At 41.5% G+C, this 26,113-nt stretch overlaps 4 protein-coding genes and 1 non-coding gene across 5 annotated transcripts in view; 1 reads left to right on the top strand and 4 right to left on the bottom strand.

Moving 5' to 3' along the window:
* LOC123751289 (actin, muscle) overlaps positions 1 to 26,113 on the top strand; it is a 242,720-nt gene that overhangs the window by 179,501 nt on the left and 37,106 nt on the right. The window lies entirely within an intron of this gene.
* LOC123766840 (actin-57B-like) lies at positions 1,811 to 4,186 on the bottom strand. The gene is made up of 2 exons (XM_045756237.2): positions 4,166 to 4,186; positions 1,811 to 3,096 (listed from the first exon to the last, which is right to left on the bottom strand). The coding sequence occupies exon 2, from the start codon at positions 3,076 to 3,078 to the stop codon at positions 1,948 to 1,950; it is 1,131 nt and encodes a 376-aa protein (XP_045612193.1). The 5' UTR covers positions 3,079 to 3,096; positions 4,166 to 4,186; the 3' UTR covers positions 1,811 to 1,947.
* Positions 11,731 to 13,296, bottom strand: LOC123766969 (actin-3, muscle-specific). Its single transcript, XM_045756453.2, has 2 exons — positions 13,069 to 13,296; positions 11,731 to 12,950 (listed from the first exon to the last, which is right to left on the bottom strand). Exon 2 carries the CDS (start codon positions 12,929 to 12,931, stop codon positions 11,801 to 11,803), a length of 1,131 nt encoding a protein of 376 aa, XP_045612409.1. The 5' UTR covers positions 12,932 to 12,950; positions 13,069 to 13,296; the 3' UTR covers positions 11,731 to 11,800.
* Positions 15,070 to 20,226, bottom strand: LOC123766970 (actin-2, muscle-specific). The gene is made up of 2 exons (XM_045756454.2): positions 19,916 to 20,226; positions 15,070 to 16,314 (listed from the first exon to the last, which is right to left on the bottom strand). Exon 2 carries the CDS (start codon positions 16,303 to 16,305, stop codon positions 15,175 to 15,177), a length of 1,131 nt encoding a protein of 376 aa, XP_045612410.1. The 5' UTR covers positions 16,306 to 16,314; positions 19,916 to 20,226; the 3' UTR covers positions 15,070 to 15,174.
* On the bottom strand, positions 23,988 to 24,069 carry TRNAL-AAG (transfer RNA leucine (anticodon AAG)). Its single transcript has one exon. It is a non-coding gene; the product is annotated as a tRNA-Leu (tRNA).

Raw genomic sequence — 26,113 nt, 5'->3', positions numbered from 1 at the left:
TTGCACCTTGTATATAAATAAATACGTATAAATAAATAAATATTATGTATATTGTATTCGAGACAGGAAATACTCGATGGTGGTGAGAAACCTAATCAGAGAGAGAAAGAGAGAGAGAGAGAGAGAGAGAGAGAGAGAGAGAGAGAGAGAGAGAGAGAGAGAGAGAGAGAGAGAGAGAGAGAGAGAGAGAGAGAGAGAGAGAGAGAGAGAGAAGGAGAGAGAGAGAGAGAGAATATAAGAAATTTTTTTACATTTGTATTTTTTAAGAAATGATTTATTACTATTTTCATAAAACAAGTTGGTATAGGGGAGTAGGGGTAAATTCCACGATCTGCCTAATGAAATCAAACCATTCGTTGGTAACGCAAAGCAAGTCTTACCAACGTAGCACGTCTTACCAACGTAGCAAGTCTTACCAACGTAGCACGTCTTACCAACGTAGCAAGTCTTACCAACGCAGCACGTCTTACCAACGCAGCACGTCTTACCAACGTAGCACGTCTTACCAACGCAGCACGTCTTACCAACGCAGCACGTCTTACCAACGTAGCACGTCTTACCAACGCAGCACGTCTTACCAACGCAGCACGTCTTACCAACGTAACAAGTCTTACAAGGCGCCCGACGACGACAGCTCTGTTTTAACAACATATGATAATAAATAAAGCTGACTTACTAATGCCCACACCTGCTTCTTATCGCTGTGCCAACACCGCGTCATCTTCAAACATTTTACAGCACCATCCTCCCTGGCCACTATCCTGCAGTCCCCTGGTACCATGCTCCTACTGCCCCTTATACCAGTCCCAGGTACTAGCCTCACATGCCCTCATACACCAGATCCCAGCTACCAGTCTCCTATGCCCAGATATACCAGTCTCCTACACCCCCAAATACCAACCTTCCGCACCCCCATACACCAACCTCCCACACCCCCATACACCAGTCGCTGATGCCAGCCTCCCACACCCACATACACCAACCTCCCACACCCACATACACCAGCTCCAGATGCCAGCCTCCCACACCCACATACACCAGCTCCAGATGCCAGCCTCCCACACCCACATACACCAGCTCCAGATGCCAGCCTTTAATGTTGTTTTTCTGGCGTGGGTGTGAATCAACTTGAGTTCGGTCTTTGCTTTAGCCAGTTTCATTTTTTAATTTTATGTTTCCATTCTCACGCTGAGATATTTCTGGTTGTCTCTTATCCGTCTTTGCCGTCCTCTTGTTCTTGTAATTTTTCCTTGCTCTCATCCCATATGCTTTGCTTTCTTAGATTCTTGGTTAAAGCAAGAGTTAATCCTATACCTTTCGTTGAAGTGGATCAAATACGTCAGCTGCCTCCCAGCATTTTTCGTTGTAGAAGCCCATCTTTTCGCGTGGGGCCTTTCCTACAAGTTCTATTTCAAATAGTATCCTTGTCAGACGCTGATTGATAAAGATTAAGCCACCCAAAAGTTGTCATCTGGGTATATTTTATTGTGTTATAGAATGTTTTAGTGTTTATATAAGTATAAATGTATGTGTTTGTGTATGGATGTATATAAGTGTGTTGAGACGTATATGAATACTGGGAGGTGTATGTGGGTATACACTCATACATGTGGGTATATGTATGAGTGTTTGATTGTAATCGCGTGTTAAGTCAAGACATTTTCATCAAATAATGTATTTCAATTGATGTCTGTATTAGCATATACAAAACAACATATTTTAGCAACGATAATGAAAGGTACATTCACATCTCAAAATATAAAAATTACCTATAATATTAAGTGACGGGATATTAAATGGCGTTATCGAATGTTGTTGAAACATTTTATTGACTCATGTACAAAAGATGATTTTATATTTCGTAGATGAGATTGATGAATAATAGAGATGTATAATAATTCGGAATAATACTCTTCTTGAGGTATACATTCGTATATTGATAATGATTTAGAAGCACTTGCGGTGGACGATGCCTGGTCCGGACTCGTCGTACTCCTCCTTGGTGATCCACATGGACTGGAAGGTGGACAGAGAGGCCAGGATGGAGCCACCGATCCAGACGGAGTACTTACGCTCGGGAGGAGCAATGATCTTGATCTTGATGGTTGGAGGAGCTAGAGATGTAATTTCCTTCTGCATGCGGTCAGCAATACCAGGGTACATGGTGGTACCACCAGACAAAACGTTGTTGGCGAACAGGTCCTTCCTGATATCAATGTCGCACCTCATGATGGAGTTGTAGACGGTCTCATGGATACCAACAGATTCCATACCCAGGAAGGAAGGCTGGAACAAGGACTCTGGGCAACGGAAACGTTCGTTACCGATGGTGATGACCTGACCATCAGGAAGTTCGTAGGACTTCTCAAGGGAGGAAGATGCAGCTGCCAAATTCATTTCATTCTCGAAATCTAGAGCAACGTAGCAAAGTTTCTCCTTGATATCGCGAACGATTTCTCGCTCAGCCGTGGTGGTGAAGGAATAACCACGCTCAGTCATGATCTTCATCAAGTAGGCAGTCAAGTCACGGCCAGCCAAGTCGAGACGAAGGATAGCGTGGGGAAGAGCATAACCCTCCCAAATTGGAACGGTGTGAGTAACACCATCACCGGAGTCCAGCACGATACCTGTGGTACGACCAGAGGCGTACAGGGACAGCACGGCCTGGATGGCCACGTACATGGCGGGGGTGTTGAAGGTCTCGAACATGATCTGTGTCATCTTCTCACGGTTGGCCTTGGGGTTGAGGGGAGCCTCCGTCAGGAGGACTGGGGACTCCTCAGGGGCAACACGCAGCTCGTTGTAGAAGGAGTGATGCCAGATCTTCTCCATGTCGTCCCAGTTGGTGATGATGCCGTGTTCGATGGGGTACTTGAGAGTCAGGATACCTCTCTTGCTCTGGGCCTCATCACCGACGTAGGCGTCCTTCTGACCCATACCGACCATCACACCCTGGTGACGAGGACGGCCGACGATGGAGGGGAAGACGGCGCGGGGAGCGTCGTCGCCGGCGAAGCCGGCCTTGACCATGCCGGAGCCATTGTCCACAACCAGGGGAGTTACTTCTTCGTCACACATTTTCGTCTAGTGCCTCTGCTAAAAAATATACACAAGATATTATATATTGTATTAAAGATATATAACATTTACTTTTTACGTTTACGCGCCCAAGCACACACACGTACGCATTATCTCTCTCTCTCTCTCTCTCTCTCTCTCTCTCTCTCTCTCTCTCTCTCTCTCTCTCTCTCTCTCTCTCTCTCTCTCTCTCTCTCTCTCTCTCTCTCTCTCTCTCTCTCTCTCTCACGCTCAAGCTCACAAAGATGTACAACTGTGTATGGATATTTATAAATCATTCATCATACTGACATAAATACACACGACTTCACTAATTACTTGCACCACCTGTGAATCTTTTTATGTCATCATGGTATCACTGAATTATGACGGCAATGGCGGCCTCTTGGCACCGTCTCCAAATATTTCAATTCACATATGGTAGCATTTGTCAACTCTTGAGATGCAACTATATTTCAGGGATGGGGAGTTTTCGCTCCCCATCTCTACTCTTACTCTCAGCTGTATGGTGAACTGCGTGACCTTCAAGACCTCTGCCGTGTTTACCTCTGAGAGAACTCACTTCAAGATGCTGTATAAACATGTGATAACACTTTAAAAACCACACGGCCTTGGAGGCTGCATGTGTACTATAACACTTTGTAGCTTGACTCATTACAGGAAGAAGTAATCCTTGTTTGATCATTGTTTGTGTAGTTGCAAGAGGTATATCCAGTGGACAAATCCACAAGAGCCGTGACGAGGATTCGAACCTGCGTCCAGGAGCATCCCAGACACTGCCTTAATCGACTGTGTCTGGGATGCTCCCGGATGCAGGTTCGAATCCTCGTCACGGCCCTTGTGGATTTGTTCATATGATGCATCACGTTAGTGTGATCTCTGTGTGTGCACATCCAGTGGAGTTCCATTCTTGCATTTTTTTTAAGTCATAAGAACAACCACTTCTTATGATTGTAGCTTATACCGCCGTACAAGGTTAGCATACTGACATAGATATGCACAAACTAACACCCGAGTTCCATCTTGAGTCACGCAATTTAACCCTTAATTCGTCACATCACTGCGGCGCACAGAAGTCTTCACATACCCTGAGCCTTGAGTCCACTAAAAGCTGGAGTGTTTACGTGTGCCTTTATATACCCACCTTTCCCATCTCACACATGCCCTAAGTAATGGTTGCAGTTGTCGTATTAGGCAGATATTTCCCCCTAGCGTGTGCGTGGGTGGAAGCCGTACATGTCACTCTATGATATAAATACGTCCCAAGGCTGACCTCCCATACGACCAAAGGGTTCAGAAAATCGCAAATTCCTGATCATCAAATACTCTGAAGAGCTTCCACGTCAGCCAGTGACTTGTGGTTTAAAACCCACCAGGTAAATCTCTTCTACGTAATATCGACATTTATGGTGTTGCTTCAGCAGGGAGTCAAGGAGGGCGAGCAGGATTTGACTTTATATAGCTGGACTTCCGTGGCTGTGTGTGGTACACATTTTAGCGCAGGTTTTCCCAGAGTTATTGACACTAAATAATGTGTGTGTGTGTGCTGGAATACTTTGTACTTACTGCTGGTCTCTTGATACGTGTATTCGTTAGTTAGTTTAGTTGCCATTATGTGTGTGTGTGTGTGTGTGTGTGTGTGTGTGTGTGTGTGTGTGTGTGTGTGTGTGTGTGTGTGTGTGTGTGTGTGTGTGTGTGTGTGTGTGTATGTGTGTGTGCGCGCACACGCGCGTGGGTGTGCATGTGTGGGTGCGTGTATCCTGGATGTCATAAAACACACGTGACCTTGAACTGTAAAAATAACTGTATATATATATATATATATATATATATATATATATATATATATATATATATATACATACATACATACATACATACATACATACATACATAATTTCTTTGCCTTCGTGTCATGGCGCAGAGCCCATAAAGTAGGGGTAGTCTTATGGTGTGAGGGTGTTTGTGCTCTGTCAGGGCGCGGGTGTTATATTTGGTGTGCACAGAGCCACATTAGCGTGTACCAAAGATGATGTTGAATTAGACCTAGGCATCTCCATCTCTGCTCTCAAGACTATATTGTATCAAACACTCAGGTCTGATAGGAGAGAAATTACTGACTCCCAGAGGCCTGAAAGCACCTGTATAAAAAGGGATGATTTCTTCAGATCTGAAACCTATATATATGGGCAGCACAAACGTCCACCAGACTGTGCGACACAGTGGTTGCCAGGATCAGGTTGGGTTATCGTTGCCTGTGGCAGGTGGCTACAGGTGACGGATCTCCCAATGCTGAGCATTTCAGGTACAATCTCTGTGAGCAGAAACTGGGACATGATCTCCCACACTACGTCACCGAATGCCCAGTTATCAGACCATTCAGACTCATTAGCATGAGGTACCTGGAGCTTTGCAATTACTTTATTCACTCTCGTGTTCTTGAGGATATCCTCATAATGCACCTTAAGTTTGCTTGTGTAGGGTACTTATCACAAGCCTTTGTATGACTAATCATCCTGTGTGATGGGGATTTTAAGCATCACGTAGCTAGTTTATTTTTATGAACACTCTACTCCCCGTCATATAGTTTAGGGTAGCTGCACAAATGCAACTGTACCTAAATGTGTTAATTTAAATGTTAATGAAACAAAATTCTCAACATATATAAAAATGCATTAAACAATAATATTTATAATAACTTTATTGCAGATCAATACTGATAAGTTGTTCAGAGATACATTCGTTCTGACATAGATTTAAAGTGTGAGTTATACATTCAGGGTTGCAGTACACTGCAACCCTGAATGGTCACTTCATAAGTGACCAACCCAGGGTTGGTCACTTATACTGACACTCATCAATATAGGATATGATTTTTATTTCATTCACTTGGATCTTGGCGGGATTATACTCAGGCCAGAGAAAATGTGTCTTTCCTTTGCCACACAATAGTTTATATTCACACATTTTATGGAAAGCTATACTAACCAAACTGTCGAAACAATGACCTGCGGAAGCACCAAGGGTAAATCAGTACACTTTAATATACCTTTGTGCGGCAGTAATGTATTTCCAACACAATCACTTTATTGCAGGCGATGAGTCACAATAACGTGGCTAAAGTATGTTGACCAGACCAAACTGTATTTCGGTCCGTCCTAGACCATTCTCAAGTCGATTGTGAGACTGGTCACAATCGACTTGAGAATGGTCCAGGACGGACCGAAACGTCGTTGTCCCTTCACCTTCTAGTGTGTGGTCTGGTCAACACAATCACTTTATTGATATTGTTGTTGATTTAGGAGCGACGACGACCCGTGCATGGGATGGGGGGGGGGGGGGCAGGCTTCCCCATCACAATCACTTGTACGCCCTCACTTCCCCATCAAAACAATCGCACTGAGCGACTCTATCTCACATCTCAATATTTACATCAGTTCATCCCGTGGCATAGACGTTCATGCAGGATTCTTCAGTTTGTTTCGTTGATGTATATTGTATTTCTGCTCTGTTGTTTGTCAACAGTTTTATAATGTATTCCCTAATTTCCAAAATAATTAATAATGCACACATTTCTAAAGCTTCGGTAACTGAGTTTACATTTTCAATATACACGTCATTACGTATATAAGATTACTCTGAATTATTCAGATCAACTCTCCTACTTGTAGAAATATACATCAATAAGTAGGGCCATTTATATAAGGCATGCACACAATATTTCTCCTAACCGTACTCGGGACTAATTTATACACAAACGAACACGCATACACTGCGAGGACTTGCTATACTTAAGCACTTATACTTATTATCTCGTTGTATTATACATGCAGCCCGTATTCTTGAGTTGCCACAAGGGACAAAATACGGGGTATTAAAACTCGCGAACTGAAGACATTCACCTGACATTACCGAACTCCGCTTAGAAAACGTGGATTTTTTTTAGTGAAAATCCACACGCTTGAGTGAAAGAGTGTCGGTGCTGAGGGGCGATCTGAAGGAGAGTGCGTTGATTGATTGATGAAGACTAAGTCACCCAAGAAATGGCACGGGTATGAATAGCCCGTAAGTGGTGGATTTTTGGAGTGAATGTGATCTTTGGTGGTGAAGAGAGAGCGTTAAGCCACTATATCTTATATAGCTCATGGAAGGGTTATGGGGACAAGAAAGTGGGATATGAGGCCGGGGTGAAAGAACGGTACCCAACCATTTAGACAATCCGGGATCTTGGACGCCGCGACTGCACTAAGCAAGGATGTTGTTCTACCAACCAGTTCAAGTGGTTGAACCTGAAGCAATAGAACAAACATTTCATCAATAATTCTGAACGTTGTATGAAAGACTCAACCATGAAGGCAAGGTTTTCAATCTCATGCTGATAACACTAATGGGTTACGATTGCCTGGCGAGGGAATCATAAATCAGTACACAAAGAAATCACATTATCGTGAAATATCAATGAAAAAATCCACAGGAGTCGTGTGGGAACTAGACAGTGGACTAGAGCGTATGCCTGGAAACGCCCAGTGCTTAGATTCGAACCCTCATCACGGCTCCTGTGGATTTGTTCATATAAATCAGTGGTGGATGGTTGAACGAGGACTGAGGTGGGTAGTGGTGCCAAGGTGGTGGTGCCTGGCAGATAACATCACCTCTGCCAGAGAGGCTGTTTCACACCAATTATTACTGAGTTTATTAATTGAGTTTATATATGAATATAATAATATTCAATTATTACGGAACAACAACACTGGCATGAAGAACCTGACATGAACCTGATACAATCGCCCAGTGATTGTTCCTTTTCAATCCTTTCCAACAATCCTCCGTCCTCCCCCCTCCCCCCTCTTTCCTAGCCATGTAAACAATAAATAATAATAATAAAAATATAGCCCGGACAATCCTTCAATTCTGAGTCAATTGAAGATTGAATTAATCTACTGTCTTGGATTAAACTTCTGTAAGTAAAATAATAAAACCTAGAAGCCAAACCGGTCTCAAACCTTCCCCTCTCCCTTCTTAGCTGAGCCCAAGCTGTTGTTGTTATAGATTCAGCTACTCTGAACAAGTTCCAAGTAGCACGGGCTATGGTGACCCCGTAGTGAACTTACCTGGCACAGGAGCGGGGTTGTGTGTGTGCGACGAGCCCAAGCAAAACCCTCTCAACTTACACCCAGCCTCAGACAGTCCTCGACCCATACATCACCTCTTCAACCTATTCCGTTGTCCTTCACTCCCTCTCTTGCCTCAAGTCACCCTTGACCTCTAGAGAAAGAGAGAGAGGTGATGAGTAACCTCTCATACTTAAATGATAAGTTAACCTCTCATATCATCTTAAACTCAATATGATGAGTTTAAGAGTAACCTCTTAAACGCAATGTTTATGAGGCTATTGCCTTTAAGACTTAGATGTACTACTTGCATACGAAATCTAATGAACAAACTCATAGGTATTCATAAGGCGATCCATTGACAACGAGGTAGAACAAACACACCTAACTCATACCATTCATAAAGAACTTGCTGATTTTGGGGACAAAATATCTTGCTTAAACCCCCACACTTCACTTATGAACATTTTGATATTCCATGTTGTCTGATACGTCTCCTTGTACGTCCCGGGATATATATTCTCCTGAAACGCTTCCTGATGCTCAGGAATAACCACCTGCGTGAAAGTGAGCCTAAATCGTCTAAGGTATAATGCAAAACAAATCACAATTGTCATCTTCCTAACTTCACAACGAGATTTGCCTGATAATAAAATCTATTTTCATTAATCTCTCTAAATAATCATATAAAAAACACCCTTGCATTAACCTACTACCAGTTACTACTACTACTGCGCAACTGTGCAGCCACTGGAGCACGGAAGAATTAACAGGCATCAGCGAGACACGAGTCTTGACCAGACCACACACTAGAAGGTGAAGGGACGACGACGTTTCGGTCCGTCCGGGACCATTCTCAAGTCGATTGTCTGCACACTCAAGTCATCGCCTGCTCACGGGTCTTACGGGTAGCCGGGAGATGCAGGTGAAGTGAGATACGCTCTGAGACAATCCCGTTCCTAAATCCTCATTACTTGGAGCAGAATTATTTGTTTCATATTAAATCCAAACTGTATGAAGTGTTTTCCTGGTTTTATTTTGATTTGAATGTTGTTATTTACACAAGAATTTGCACCTCGTAAGGAATTGATGCCCCGGATATCTTAAGATATCAGAGATGTATGACATTAGGATGCATACGATATTAATTTATCTTAAGATATATTACTTAAGATATTCCTCAATCTAAAGATATCCTACATCTCAAGATATTCTTACATATCTTGAGATATTACTATTACGATCTTACTACATATTATCATTTTCCCACATCGTAAGACATTCCGACATACTACGATCTTCCAACATATTAAGATATTCCTACATCTTAAGATATTCTTCACTCTAACGATATTCCTCAATCTTAAGATATTGCTACAAATTAAGATATTTATGTATGTAATAGTTTTGTGGGAGTAATGGGGCGGAGTGTGACAAGTGACAGTGATAATTGTTAATGGTCGAGCCAATACGACTTATGCAGGCGATGAGTCACAATAACGTGGCTAAAGTAATTTGACCAGACCACACACTAGAAGGTGAAAGGACGACGACGTTTCGGTCCGTCCTGGACCATTCTCATGTTGATTGTGAATGGTCCAGGACGGACCGAAACGTCGTCGTCCCTTCACCTTCTAGTGTGTGGTCTGGTCAAAATACGACTTACGGTCGACCCATTACGACAGGTGAGTATTGGTGAAGTGTCGCTCCTGACTCCACCACTTCATGTTTAAAGAAGTGCTGCTCTACCCTGAACCAATTATTTTATTTCGTGTATAATGTATTTACAAGATTGTAAATACTATGCTATGTATTCTCATAAACCCAATGTACCTTCTTGTATATAAATAAATAAAATAAAAATAAAATGTATTTAAGTGTATACATATCCATACAAACCTGCCAGACTAAAAGTTACAAAGATATTGATGAGAACTAAATGCGAAGCTGCTTGGCTTACTGTTCATCGTCCATACACTAGTTTATAACATCTGCGCCTCCAATCAACAGCATTGGAAACAATTATATTCCAGAGTTCATCAAGTATTTACGAAACCTGTACATCATCCTCAATTGTAGAGACTCTGTTTACATGTTTTTAAACACTGTATGAGTTCGAAGCTTCACAATCCATGGTTATTAATTCTCATGAGCTGTTGAATAAAATGTAAACAAATCCCGCAATGACCGAGGAAAGATGTACAGGTTTCGTAAGTGCTTAATGAATCCTGGCCCTGGGCGTCTTGGCTGCATGTGAGGAGAAGATGGTGTCTGTTGAACCCTGGGGCTTTGTGGCGCGTCAGAAATAGTCCCGATGCTTATGTCAATATTTCCCAAGATGGAGAGAGAGAAAGAGATAAGAAAAACACTAAACTTGGCAGACATGTATGGGGTATACATAGTGAAACACTAAACTTGGTAGACATGTATGGGGTATACATATTGGAACACTAAACTTGGCAGACATGTATGGGGTATACATAGTGAAACACTAAACTTGGTAGACATGTATGGGGTATACATATTGGAACACTAAACTTGGCAGACATGTATGGGGTATACATAGTGAACACTAAACTTGGTAGACATGTATGGGGTATACATATTGGAACACTAAACTTGGCAGACATGTATGGGGTATACATAGTGAAACACTAAACTTGGTAGACATGTATGGGGTATACATATTGGAACACTAAACTTGGCAGACATGTATGGGGTATACATAGTGAAACATTAAACTTGGTAGACGTGTGTGGGTATACATAGTGAAACATTAAACTTGGCAGACATGTATGGGGTATACATAGTGAAACATTAAACTTGGTAGACATGTGTGGGTATACATAGTGAAACATTAAACTTGGCAGACATGTATGGGGTATACATAGTGAAACATTAAACTTGATAGACATGTATGGGGTATACATAGTGAAACACTAAACTTGGCAGACATGTATGGGGTATACATAGTGAAACACTAAACTTGGTAGACATGCATGTGGTATACATAGTGAAACACTAAACTTGGCAGACATGTATGGGGTATACATAGTGAAACACTAAACTTGGCAGACATGTATGGGGTATACATAGTGAAACACTAAACTTGGCAGACAAGGTTAAGAAAGTTAGTAAGAGATAAGGAAGGTGTTGAAGGGAAGAGAAGATAGCGCAGGAGATGGAAAGTGATAAAGGGTTATGAAGATGATGAAGAATAGTGAAGATGGTGCAGGGTAGGGAAGGTCGTGAATTGTAGGGACAGCTGGTTAAGTATAGGAAAGGTGGTGAAGGGTGGAGAATGTGGTGAATGGTAGGGAAGGTAGTGAAGGGTAGGAAAGATGATGAAGGATAGGGAAAATGGCCAGGGATAGGGAAGGTGGCGAAGGGTAGGGAAGATGGTGAATGGAAGAAAATGTGGTGATAGGTTCATTGATGAATGATGAAGAAGAATACGGATACAGTGATGACGATAGTGTTTAGTGAAGATGTGGTCTCAGAATTAATCACAATTTACTTCAGGTTTAAATAATTTCCGTACAAAAATATATAATTTATTCAAACATTTCGGACAAATTTTCAGTTTCAGTTTTCGGACAAATAATTTATAATTAGTAACATTTGCGATGAACGATGCCGGGACCGTACTCGTCAAACTCTCGCTTGGTGATCCACAGAGGCTGAAAGGTGGACAGAGAGGCCAGGATGGAGCCACCGATCCAGACGGAGTATTTACGCTCGGGAGGAGCAATGATCTTGATCTTGATGGTGGAGGGAGCCAGAGCTGTGATTTCCTTCTGCATGCGGTCAGCAATACCAGAGTACATGGTGGTACCACCAGACATGACAATGTTAGCGAACAGGTCTTTTCGAATGTCAATGTCGCACCTCATGACTGAATAATGAGCTATTTCGTGCATCCCAATGCATTCCATCCCGAGGAAAGAAGGTTGAAACAAAGCCTCGGGGGCACGGAACCTTTCGTTGCCGATTGTTATGACTTGACCATCAGGAAGTTCGTAAGCCTTTTCAACTGTATACGACGCGACAGCGATGTTCATTTCATTCGCGTAGTCTAACGCCACATAACCAAGTTTCTCTTTGATGTCTCGAACAATTTCGCGCTCAGCGGTGGTGGTAAAGGAATAACCACGTTCAGTCATTATTTTCATCAAATAGTTTGTTAAATCCCGACCCGCTAGATCGAGACGAAGAATGGCGTGAGGCAAGGCGTAACCTTCAAATATGGGGCATGTGTGGGTTACCCCGTCGCCAGAGTCCAGGACCAAGCCGGTGGTACGACCCGAGGCGTACAGTGATAGCAGGGCTTGGATAGCCACATACGCAGCTGGAGTCTGAAAGGTCTCAAACATAATTTTTATCATCGTCTCACGATTAGCCTTAGGATTCAGAGGTGCTTCGGTCAGGAGAACCGGAGATTCTTCAGGAGCAAGACGGAGCTCGTTGTAGAATGTGTGGTGCCAGATCTTCTCCATGTCGTCCCAGTTGGTGACAATGCCGTGTTCGATGGGGTACTTGAGAGTGAGAACTCCACGCCTGCTCTGGGCCTCGTCTCCGACATACGCTTCTTTCTGGCCCATACCGACCATGATACCATGGTGACGGGGTCGGCCGATGACGGAGGGGAAGACGGCGCGGGGAGCGTCGTCCCCAGCGAAGCCAGCCTTCAGAACACCCGAGCCGTTGTCCACCACCAAGGCTGCTGCTTCGTCATCACACATACTGCCAAACCCATACGTCCTGCAGCGAGAAAATCCTTGACTTCTGTAAATTACTTGATAGACATTAATTACACCATTATACATATCACACAAATAATTACAATTCAACAACAACGGTAAAATGTATCTTTACTTACCTTGAGAGGAACTGAGTGAGGCGGACACCAGCTCCACCTTATATTCCAACTCCCACAGCGACAGAGTTAACAGCTGCATCAGAGACTAAATAAAACACGAATGTAAAGCGTTGCCCGGGTGTAGTTAAATATGCTATCAAATATTATTTTGGTGGCAAGCATATACACAACAGGGCGCGTCATGAACCTCTTCCTATCCTGAATGACAGCTTGAAATTTATAACCCGGAATTTTGCCCAGCTTATCCCGTGGAAACTGTGTTACTGACTCGTGGATGTGGTGCCGCGCCCTGGGCTCTGGACCAAAAATATAATCCCACATACACATGCTTAAGCGCTTGCGTAAGATATACATTTGACGGGGAACTATAATCATAAATTATAGAATTATTTTATATACAGTATCACGCTTCTTATAAATGTAATACTTCAGTTTTGTAAAGTTACTTGAAAATGTTTGTCACTTAAGAGTAGAGTAAGAAAATGAGTTTTTAATATACTATAAAGGCTTGAGGCACCCGACCGCCCATGGGAGACACAGCTGACTTTGCCAACCACAGTCGACTGAATAAAATATGGGGCGCAACGCATTGGCAACAGTGTGTCTTGGTAAATATTACCAGATATCTGAACAATTTGTTGACATTAATGACTTCAAGTACATGCATGACCTATGTACACACAACATCCCTACACGGTTCCGTGAGTTATGTACACACATCCCTATACTGCTACATAAGTTATGTACACATCCCTACAAGAGTTATGCACACCCGGCAACATGAAATCTGTTCTTCGCGGTTCCATAAGCTATGTACGCAATATTTCACAAACTCGCATCCTTTTTGAGCTGTGTTTTCACAGTGCAGGAACTGGTCTTGGGTTACTTCCGCGTAAACATTGTATATTTTGGCAGCCGGTAAATCCCAACAAGTGTGTGTTGATCCGAGTGTGTAAACACATCATGCAAAGGGAAGGGATTTAGGTAGCAATATATGTAGGGTCTTCGAGAGTGATGTTCAGCTTTCCCTACTGGCTCTTACAGAGTGTTCTAATGTCCACTACGATGGGATCTGAGGTAATATATATATAGTGTCATCATCAAAGATCCAGATTATATATCAGTGATCATTTTAATGGCTATATGTATTGTAGAAAAAATATATTAAAAAAGTAGTTCATGTAAATGTTGTTAGTTTGAAGGAAAGAGAGACGCAACAGGTGCAGTGATGTTTGTCTTAATGTATTGAATAGATAGCTTATACGGGGGTGCCCGGGTCTCTCTCATCTGTCCCCCTCTCTCTTCCTCTGACTCTCTTCCACCCTCAACCTTCCTCTCCCTTTCCTTACCTCTCCCTAAACAGCCCCCCCCCCCCCTCTCTCTCTCTCTCTCTCTCTCTCTCTCTCTCTCTCTCTCTCTCTCTCTCTCTCTCTCTCTCTCTCTCTCTCTCTCTCTCTCTCTCTCTCCCTCTCTCTCTCTCTCTCTCTCTCTCTCTCTCTCTCTCTCTCTCTCTCTCTCTCTCTCTCTCTCTCTCTCTCTCTCTCTCTCTCTCTCTCTCCCTCTCCCCCTCTCTCTCTCTCTCTCTCTCTCTCTCTCTCTCTCTCTCTCTCTCTCTCTCTCTCTCTCTCTCTCTCTCTCTCTCTCTCTCTCTCTCTCTCTCTTACGAAATTCATTATTACGAAATGATGAACAATTTTCAAGACTCTTGGAGAACAAATCCCCAATTTCAAACTTCGTCAAAGCCGCTATGAGACGATAATTCTTAAGCGGGAGTAATGTGGCCGACTCCACCCAGCCTATGACAGTCACATACCACCCATGTATCTTTGGAAGTTTGGTGAAGCTAGCCCCAAGCGTCTGGCCTTCAACCTTGGACAGAAAGATAGACATTTTCTTGTATAGGTATAGAATTATAATCAAAACTGATGACCAATTCTTCATACCTGATATTTATCCAATACTCCTAAGTTGATATAGGTCGGAATACAATATTTTATGAATATATTTATTTTATTTTTAATTGACACAATAATCACATATTTTATACTATAATATTTATTTATGGTAAAAATATACATTTAATTATCACTATTTGGCTTGTTAACTCTAAAAGCACTTGCGGTGAACTATGGCCGGTCCGAACTCATCGTAATTCTCCTTGGTGATCCACATGGTCTGGAAGGTGGACAGAGAGGCCAGGATGGAGCCACCGATCCAGACGGAGTACTTGCGCTCGGGAGGAGCAATGATCTTGATCTTGATGGTGGGGGGAGCCAGAGCTGTGATTTCCTTCTGCATGCGGTCAGATATCCCAGGGTACATGGTGGTACCACCAGACAAAACATTGTTGGCGTACAGTTCTCTCCTTATGTCAACATCGCACTTCATTATGGACGTGTATACTGTCTCGTGAAGGCCAGCACATTCCATTCCCAGAAGCGAAGGCTGGAAAAGAGCCTCTGGACAGCGAAACCTCTCGTTCCCTATCGTCACTACCTGTCCGTCTGGAAGCTCGTAAGATTTGTCCAGAGAGGAAGACGCGGCGGCTACAGCTCTTTCATTCTCAAATTCTAGAGCAACATAACATAATTTTTCCTTAATGTCCCGTACAATCTCTCTTTCAGCACTTGTAGTGAACGAGTACCCACGCTCTGTCATAATTTTCATAAGGTAATCTGTTAGGTCTCTGCCGGCCAAGTCGAGGCGAAGGATGGCGTGGGGAAGACAGTAACCCTCAAAGATTGGGACACAGTGTGATACTCCGTCGCCAGAGTCAAGTACTATACCTGTGGTGCGACCCGAGGCGTACAAGGACAACACTGCTTGGATGGCCACATACATGGAAGGAGCAGCAAACGTTTCAAACATAATTTGAGTCATCTTCTCCCGATTAACTTTTGGGTTAAGTGGGGCTTCAGTAAGAAGAACTGCACACTCTTCGGGAGCTATACGTAATTCATTATAGAATGTATGATGCCAGATCTTCTCCATGTCGTCCCAGTTGGTGATGATGCCGTGTTCAACAGGGTACTTGAGAGTCAGGATACCTCTCTTGCTCTGGGCCTCATCACCGACGTAGGCGTCCTTCTGACCCATACCGACCATCACACCCTGGTGACGAGGACGGCCGACGATGGAGGGGAAGACGGCGCGGGGAGCGTCGTCACCGGCGAAGCCGGCCTTGACCATGCCGGAGCCATTGTCCACAACCAGCCCACAGATCTCATCATCGCACATGGTGCTTACCTGCAACACATCATTATGGTAATATGTTTTGAAATTACATAATTTGGAACACTATTACGATTGTTTTACATCAGCCATGGAATAAATGTACAAATCATAGCAAATGAATTGATAATGATAATGTACCAAACATTTTTTTAATATTAGCCACAAATGGGTGGAGTACAATGAATAATTTATTAGTTATGGTTTGGTAGTCATTACACTATATTTGTTTTTCAAAAATGTAATTGGCTTGTTTGAATTAATATTATTACAGTATATTAAGCACATGAATTATTGTCTTAGTTATGTTAGTTTAGGCTAAGTTAAGGTAGGTTAGGTTAGGTAGGTTATGTTAAGTTTGGTCATCTTTCTACGTTAGTTTTAACTCAAATTAAGCAAAAATGAAATAAAATATAATGTAATGGAAAACTTTACCATTTCATAAGACAAATTTTAGAAAAATATTTAACTTCAGGGAAACTCGACTTGTTAGGCAAATCGGGCCTTGCATAGTAGGCAAAGTAGGGCATTCTGGTTATTAGATACAATATATATATATATATATATATATATATATATATATATATATATATATATATATATATATATATATATGTCGTACTTAGTAACCAGAACGCACTTCTCGGCCTACTATGCAAGGCCCGATTTGCCTTATAGGCCGAGTTATTTTCTATCAATTGTTTCCAATTGGTTTATTTTAAATAATGTTCTTATATAAAGAACATAAATTATTTAATTAGTTATGTTAGTTTAGGTTAGGTTAAGATAAGTTAGGTTAGGTTAGGTAGGGTTGGTTAGGTAGGGTTGGTTAGGTTCAGTCATATATCTACGTTAGTTTTAACTCAAATTTAAAAAAAAATTAACTCTTGCATAATGAAATGGATAGATTCATCATTTCATAGGAAAAAAATAGAAAAATATTGAAATTCAGGAAAACTTGACTTATTAGGGAAATCGGGCCTTGCATAGTAGTCCAAGAACTGCGTTCTGGCTACTAGGTACAATATATATATATATATATATATATATATATATATATATATATATATATATATATATATATATATATATATATATATATATATATATACATATATATATATACTATAAATGAGAATGTCTGTCTGTATGTTTGTCCGTTCAAAGTTGGAGGCCACATGCTTGGGGTTGGCCTTATCCAAATTTGTATGGAAAATGGTCTGTGATACAGGGCGGACATAGGCTGATCCGGGTAGGCCTAAGTAAAATGATTTAAGTAATATTAATTATTCACAGCCCCCACCCGATTCTCAGATTAAATTCTGGTCAAGTGTGAAATATTCGTTCAGATGTCCCAAGACTTTCGTCGTCAGAAAAAAAATTCTTAAACAGATTAGTCTTATTTCTCCATAATATTATGTGTTATGAAAGGGAAGAGGGGCTAATTGGTTGGGGTGAGGGGAGGGGAGGGGGAGAGGAGGTTGATGTGGGAGGGCAGATGAGGGACTGGGGGAGGGAGGACGAGGGGAAAATGGGTGGGGGACAAAGATGGTAAGGGGAGGTTACCCATGTTCCGCCGGGTACCCGCGAATATTATATTTTATGAAAGGGATTAGCTAAGGGCTAAGGGAGAAGGGTAGAGAGAACGACGAGAGTGGGGGAGAGGTATTTAATAGTAACGTGGTTACCTTGCTTTCCGGGACTGTATGTTCAGAGGAAGTGACTGACAGACCCAGAAAATGACAGGGTACGGGGTCGACATACACTGGTCGGGGTAGGCCTAAATTAAATTGCCCAAGAAACATTAGTAATTATTCAAATCCATCTCACGGATTCAATTTGGTTGTGTTTGAAATATTGGTTGAGATGCCCAAAGAGTTTTTTCTTATAAAAAAGTTATTTCTTTAAACAATGCCGTAGTTTAATTGCTCCTTAACATTATATTTTCATCCCATCCTCCTGTTTTGGTAGTACTTATAGTAACGATGATGACCATAGTATATATACCGACGTACATCGAAATTATAAAGTAGAAATCTGAACTACTGAGGTGGACAAACGGGCAAACTATTTTATACCTGTGTTGCTTCGACAAACTAACCTAACCTAACCTCCCTATGCCCAATACACGATATCTGAGGCTTAAGATAGTACATATGTGTGCTATACTAGATCTAGGAATAGTTAAGTTTGTATTTTAGCTTCATTTATTTTTAAAAGAATTCCTTATTAGTCAGTATACTACTATCTAAAAAGCTAAGAACGTACGAATTCGTGCCTATTGACGATCGTCACAATAGGTACTATCTTAACAGGCGGATGGGTTGTATATTTCACGAATGGGAAGAGAGGCTAAGCAAGGGGGAGGGTGGTGGGTATGGGGAAGAGGAGCCAGAGGGGTAGGGGGGGGGAGGTGGGGGAGGTAGGTGGGTATGGGGAAGAGGAGCCAGAGGGGTAGGGGGGAGGAGGTGGGGGAGGGGGGATCGCATTTGCCTGGAACATTGGCTTTTGAAAAAAACGAATTTTTATCAATTTTCAGCCCGAATATGGTAATTGAAGGGTTGAATATTAGTGTTTTCTTGTGGAGTCTTATGACAGGATGATATATTTGGCTGCTTTTTGTGGTAGCTCTCAGTGAGGCTTTTTTATCATTAGTTTTGTTTCATTATTATTATTATTATTATTATTATTATTATTATTATGGGGGGTACCACCACTGGTGCAATTATAGGGACTCACGGCCTCAGAGAAGGGAACACAGAGCATTCAGGGAAAAACTTGCCATTTAACTCTGAATACGAAATTATTATTATTATTATTATTATTATTATTATTATTATTATTATTATTATTATTATTATTATTATTATATCTATTGTTATTATTCTTTTATCATTATTGTCGTTAATATGATGGTCATACAGTGTTGCGTGTGATAATGTTTTATTATCAATGTTGGAATTAAAGTTGTGTTATTCATTGTGCATGTAAATATTATTTCATTATATGAAATACAATGAAGTATAATGTAGTACTGTGCCTCATAAGCGTGAGTGTAAGGCGTGTAAAGTCAATAAGTGATTTATATATATGTTTGTAGAAGCAGAAATTAACATAAAACTTTCGAATCGTATTTTATAGCCAATATTTTAACTGCCTTTAACAGTTAATGAAACGAAATATATATTTGACACGCTATGTGTATGTTAATTAGCTTGCTAAACACGCATGACATATCTAACAAAGATTAAATTATCGACGCATTATTATTAATACAAAACATGTTAGTAAAACATTATTATTAGGCCTCAGGTATTCACTCGAATATTCCGTATTGTTTGTTGACCGAACCACACACTAGAAAGTGAAGGGACGACGACGTTTCAAGCACAATCGACTTGAGAATGGTCCAGGATGGACCGAAACGTCGTCGTCCCTTCACTTTCTAGTGTGTGGTTTGGTCAACATACTTCAGCCACGTTATTGTGACTCCTCGTCTGCAGTCCGTATTGTGTGTTAAGAGCGTTGTCTAATACACTGATGCAACTCTTCCACATGTAATATTCTTGTAATGATTCAGTCTCGCCTGTGTGGGAGTTAATTGTACGTCACTAACCCGTCTCTGCGTGTCCTGTAAGTCTTGTTTTATTGGTTCCTGTTATGGTATCAAAGTTAGATGCAGCTGCGCTCTCTTCTGCCCTCTCTGCGACCTCTTCAGCTGTTCTCGGCCGCTGCCCACACTGCGACCTGTTCAGCTGCTATTGACCGCTGCCCACACTGCGACCTGTTCAGCTGCTATTGACCGCTGCCCACACTGCGACCTGTTCAGCTGACGACTGGCGGGATCCTTCGTGCACGGCCCCACACAACATCGCCTTCCTCACTTTTATAGCTTTAGTTCCAAGAGTGCTTTAAGACGTACACAAGTGGTGTTGCACATACTTGTGGTCTATATACTCCCTCGCCTCTCACGCTCGTCTCCCTCTTTCTTAAGCTCACCCCCAGACTCTAAAGTCGACTGCAGCACTTTGAGTACCGGCAGTGCTTGAGATTCCGAACGTACTTGAACAAAATATAATATCTTTCTCAAGGAGTCCAGGTGCTTCGAGTTGTTTCTGGTGAATGGGTTGTGTGGTGGACGTGAAGACTCGTGACCAACAGGTGGTAGAAGAGATAAACATCGGGAATACTTGATGTATATCTTAGATTACAGTTAAGCTGTCAGTCTCAAATGTAAAGATCTGATGTTTCACGGCCGTAAAGAAGAGCGAGCATCTTCACAGTTCTTTCATTACTCGCGGCGTCTCGGATACCCCCTGCTGGCAATGCAGTATTCGCCCAAGGACTCGAGCACAAACCTAAGATGCCCAACTGAGAAAGTTCCGCCAAAGGTTTAGCGGAAAAATACTAAAGATTTTCCATCAGTAATCTTTATATTCACAGGTGGGTCTTGTAGTACTTGTAGAACAGCGGACAGAAATAGTTGGGCACGTTTCCTTTCATCTCATGCCTTTGTTCACCTAGGTGTAGCTAAGTAATCGGAAGTTAGGCAACTGTCGTAGGATTACATCATAGGAAAAGACAGTAGTTCAAACTATGGGAGACTTTGATACAAGTCTAAATAATATATATATACATAAGCTTCCTGTCCCCAACAATGGAAATTAAGATGAATTCAATTTTAATTCAAATTAACTAAATAAATTGTTATCGAAAAAAACAATTATTTGGAGAATATTTCAAAATAGCGAGTTTAATGATTTTAAAGAAAGTGACACAATAACACAATTTAGAGACTGTAAGTAAAACAAAAGTGAACTTTTTATCGATTATTTTATTATGACATTTATTATAAGATATCATACTAAAATGATCATTTTATAATGAGATCAAAGTCTAGATAGAATTCAAGTGTGCTGAAAACAAACGCAGCAGATAGTTGTTTATAATAATAATAATAATAATAATAATAATAATAATAATAATAATAATAATAATAATAATAATATTTTATTTAGGAAAAGTACATACATAGATGCAGAGTTACAAACATTCTGATTGATTTATAGATAGAGGTAGTACATACTTAGTACTTAGAGCCACTAGTACGCATAGCGTTTCCGGCAAAACTGTTACAGCTGTTACCCCTGTTATGTTACCCCTGTTATGTTACCCCTGCTATGTTACCCCTGCTATGTTACCCCTGTTATGTTACCCCTGTTATAGCGACGAGTCTATACATGTTGCTAACAGCTTAGGATCAGAAGGCCTCTCGCGAGCATTATTTATTTACCGGGATTTATTTACTACAATCACATCTACGAAATTGCGACGAGTAATTATCTGTTCGCAACTTTAGCAAATTATACTTTGAATTCTTTGATACAAACCAGTAGAATTGTGTTCATAACTCCACATTGTTTTAAGAAGTCGACCTCCGTGTTAACTGTATGCTTCCATACCTCTCTGATCCTTACACACAGAAATCACAATAGCGTGATGCATCAAATGAACAAATCCACAAGGGCCGTGACGAGGATTCGAACCTGCGGCCCTGTGTGTGTGTGTGTGTGTGTGTGTGTGTGTGCGTGTGTGTGTGTGTGTGTGTGTGTGTGTGTGTGTGTGTGTGTGTGTGTGTGTGTGTGTAATGTCTCCAACATACTCGCCACCAAAGAAGATGTAAAATCACAGTAAAATTAGAGCAATATTTTGTTTACATTTGTTGAATTTGTCAATAAGGCACTTGCCAACAATGTTGTCACCAGGACGGCTGTAAAGTGTGGAGACACGTCTAAGGAGGTGCTCCAGGTGTCAGGCAAGATTGGATCAGAGGCAGGTAATGGACGTGGCCAGTGGCCTGCTCGCTGTCCAGTCGTTACAAGTACTCGATTACATCGCTAACTTGAGCATCTTCAAATATTCGCAAACGAAGTTGACTCGATCAATACCCAACCCACTTGGGCAAGTTGGTCTCCCTGCTTGGAGGTCGGCGTTCAATCCCCAACCCTCCCACGATGGTTCAAGTGGTTGGGCATCATTCCTGCACTCTGTCCTCCTATGCTGTCTTCGTATCTATTACAAGTGCTATATAGACATCTGGCTTGGCGTTTGCTGCTTATAGTAACCTTGACCTTTTCTGTGAATGGGTTAGCGTCACAGTCAACCCGTTCTCACGATTTGCCAAAATGTCAAATGTGAAGTGGTTTTACCAAACTCCAGAAGCGTCCGAGCCTCGGTTAATCTGCCTATCCAAACTTGTGCTGAGTTTTCTTGTTACATTTTACCTTCATGTTTATAAGTTGTCACATTATTGTTCGTGATGTACACACCCACGTATATATATATATATATATATATATATATATATATATATATATATATATATATATATATATATATATATATATATATATACAGTATTAGTATATTTTGGGAGCAGTTTTTTTAATACACGTGGAAGTAAACACAACAGCATTATTGCAATTGCTAATTTTCTTATGGATATTATCCATTCAACGTAAAGACCTTCTACTATCTAGAGGTGAAGAAACACTTAAGTCATTTAATCTTTCCATTTTATTTCTATGACGTTTCGTCACCAATGTGACATCTTCAGGAATACATGACATGCATACAGGTATACTAAGTTATACCTGTATGGTCTTACCTATACCTATACCTGGTATACCTATATACCTACTAAGTTATACCTGTATGGACTTACCTATACCTATACCAGGTATACCTATATACCTACTAAGGACAGGATTACTAAACTTACATGCAGAAACATAGACATTTACTTCATCATATATATATATATATATATATATATATATATATATATATATATATATATATATATATATATATATATATATATATATATATATATATTTAACATTACCATGGGAAGTGTGGGAGGTTTGTAAACATCAACACGGGGAGCGTGGGAGGTTTGTAAACATCAGCACGAGGAAGTATGGGAGGTTTGTAAACATCAGCACGAGGAAGTGTGGGAGGTTTGTAAACATCAGCAAGGGAAGTGTGGGAGGTTTGTAAACATCAGCACGGGAAGTGTGGGAGGTTTGTAAACATCAGCAAGGGAAGTGTGGGAGGTTTGTAAACATCAGCACGGGAAGTGTGGGAGGTTTGTAAACATCAGCACGAGGAAGTGTGGGAGGTTTGTAAACATCAGCACGGGAAGTGTGGGAGGTTTGTAAACATCAGCACGAGGAAGTGTGGGAGGTTTGTAAACATTAGCACGGGAAGTGTGGGAGGTTTGTAAATATCAACACGGGAAGTGTGGGAGGTTTGTAAACATCAGCACGAGGAAGTGTGGAAGGTTTGTAAACATCAGCACGGGAAGTGTGGGAGGTTTGTAAACATTAGCACGGGAAGTGTGGGAGGTTTGTAAACATCACCACATATGACAGGGCGCCACATGTGACAATTTTTTCATCAACAATTAATGTAATTACGAAATTGAACGTAGATAAGGCAGTAAATGAACTACTCTTCTATTGTAGTTAACGTAGATCCTGTAATTATGGCAAAGTGGTTACATGAGTTAATATAGTTAATGAAGTTATGGCAGTAAATATAGTATCGCAGTTACAGGAGTTTGTGTAGTTAGGGCAATAACCACAATTGCTTTTTTTCATAATTCGGAAATTGTTCAAAATTCCTGGCAGCGGTGGGATTCGAACCCACGCCTCCGAAGAGACTGGTGCCTTAAACCAGCGCCTTAGACCGCTCGGCCACGCTACCGTACAAACCTTGAACGGAGGTAAAGTATAACATTTAACTAGTAACTAATATCCTTACCGTATTATGATGATAATTCTCATTGATAGGGATATCAATGAGAATTATCAATATAATACAATGATGTCAATATAGATGCCCTGGCCGAAAGTGCTCAGACTTAATATCAGTTTTTCAAATGTGTGTAATATGTAATATATATATATATATATATATATATATATATATATATATATATATATATATATATATATATATATATATATATATATGTATATATATATATTCTTGCAAATCTTTTTTACTATGGCATGGCCTCGTCGTCTAAGGCGTTTGCTTGAGAGTACCCAGAGCATAGGTTCGAATCCTCATCACGGCTCCTACTAGTGTTGATAATAATAATAATTTTTATTCATGAGATAAGCATACTTAAGAATATAATACAGAGGTATTTTTGAAGGACCGGGGGGGTTGGGGGGGGGAGTTACATATTACATAAAGCCTCTATTACGCAACGTTTTTCGGGAAAAGATACAGGTTGTGTTGGTATTTGGGGAGGATGTGTTGGTATTTGGGGAGGTTGTGTTGGTATTTGGGGAGGTTGTGTTGGTATTTGGGGAGGATGTGTTGGTATTTGGGGAGGATGTGTTGGTATTTGGGGAGGTTGTGTTGGTATTTGTGGAGGTTGTGTTGGTATTTGGGGAGGTTGTGTTGGTATTTGGGGAGGTTGTGTTGGTATTTGGGGAGGTTGTGTTGGTATTTGGGGAGGATGTGTTGGTATTTGGGTAGGTTGTGTTGGTATTTGGGGAGGATGTGTTGGTATTTGGGGAGGTTGTGTTGGTATTTGGGGAGGATGTGTTGGTATTTGGGGAGGATGTGTTGGTATTTGGGGAGGATGTGTTGGTATTTGGGGAGGATGTGTTGGTATTTGGGGAGGATGTGTTGGTATTTGGGGAGGATGTGTTGGTATTTGGGGAGGATGTGTTGGTATTTGGGGAGGTTGTGTTGGTATTTGTGGAGGTTGTGTTGGTATTTGGGGAGGTTGTGTTGGTATTTGGGGAGGTTGTGTTGGTATTTGGGGAGGATGTGTTGGTATTTGGGGAGGATGTGTTGGTATTTGGGGAGGATGTGTTGGTATTTGGGGAGGATGTGTTGGTATTTGGGGAGGATGTGTTGGTATTTGGGGAGGATGTGTTGGTATTTGGGGAGGATGTGTTGGTATTTGGGGAGGATGTGTTGGTATTTGGGGAGGTTGTGTTGGTATTTGCGGTATTCTAATATTTAATAGTCCCCCTAATATTTGACGCCTGTCAAATATTAGGGGGACTCCCGGTTTGCCTCCTACCGTCTCAGTCGGGGGGCAGTGGCGGGCGTCGTTCCCCAGTGTGTATCCCGTATCGTCCATCACTTTGGTTTGGTGTTGGGCTTAAGACTTATCAGTCACGGAGAGGTTATTTAGATCATCACAACTGCTTACTGACCTTTAGTTACAGCCCCACTCCTGTGCCAGGTAAGTCCACTACGGGCTCACCATAGCCCGTGCTACTTGCCACTTTTGTTCCAAGTAACTGAATCTAAAACAACAACAGCCTACTGACCATCCAGCAAGTATATAGTTTAGGCCTGAAGATGGTCCAGGACACACGGGAGACATCTCCCGTCACGCAGGGTGCAGTCGCACCTCCACAGATCTCCAGTATCAGCTAATGATACTGGTATTGGCTCCAAAGAGCCACCACTTACGAGCTATTCATGCCCGTGCCATCTTTTGGATGGCTTTATCTTCATCAATCAATCAATGGTCCAGGACAAAGGTAAACTCTCAGTGTCTATTCAGCGAAAATGTGGAGTTCACCTCTCGTTTTGACCCCGTGTTCGATCAGTTCCCAAACGATAACTGATCACAAAGCGACTGTGATAACTTTGCGTCGATTAACCAGTCAAAGGTGAGTGTGTAGTCAGCGTTGTACGAGCCTCATGTGTCACTCAGCTGTCAGCCGCTGCGAGACAGCTGACACTTGAGTTACACAACCGCTTATTATTGGTG

The sequence above is a fragment of the Procambarus clarkii genome, chromosome 60, assembly GCF_040958095.1.
Source record: "Procambarus clarkii isolate CNS0578487 chromosome 60, FALCON_Pclarkii_2.0, whole genome shotgun sequence".
Taxonomy (NCBI): domain Eukaryota; kingdom Metazoa; phylum Arthropoda; class Malacostraca; order Decapoda; family Cambaridae; genus Procambarus; species Procambarus clarkii.
The sequence above is the reverse complement of the archived record's forward strand: the minus strand, read 5'-3'. Positions and strand labels throughout refer to the sequence as shown.

Coding starts and splice junctions, on each gene's coding strand:
- LOC123766840 (XM_045756237.2), bottom strand. CDS start 3,078: ATGTGTGACGAAGAAGTAACTCCCCTGGTTGTGGACAATGGCTCCGGC.
- LOC123766970 (XM_045756454.2), bottom strand. CDS start 16,305: ATGTGCGATGATGAGATCTGTGGGCTGGTTGTGGACAATGGCTCCGGC.
- LOC123766969 (XM_045756453.2), bottom strand. CDS start 12,931: ATGTGTGATGACGAAGCAGCAGCCTTGGTGGTGGACAACGGCTCGGGT.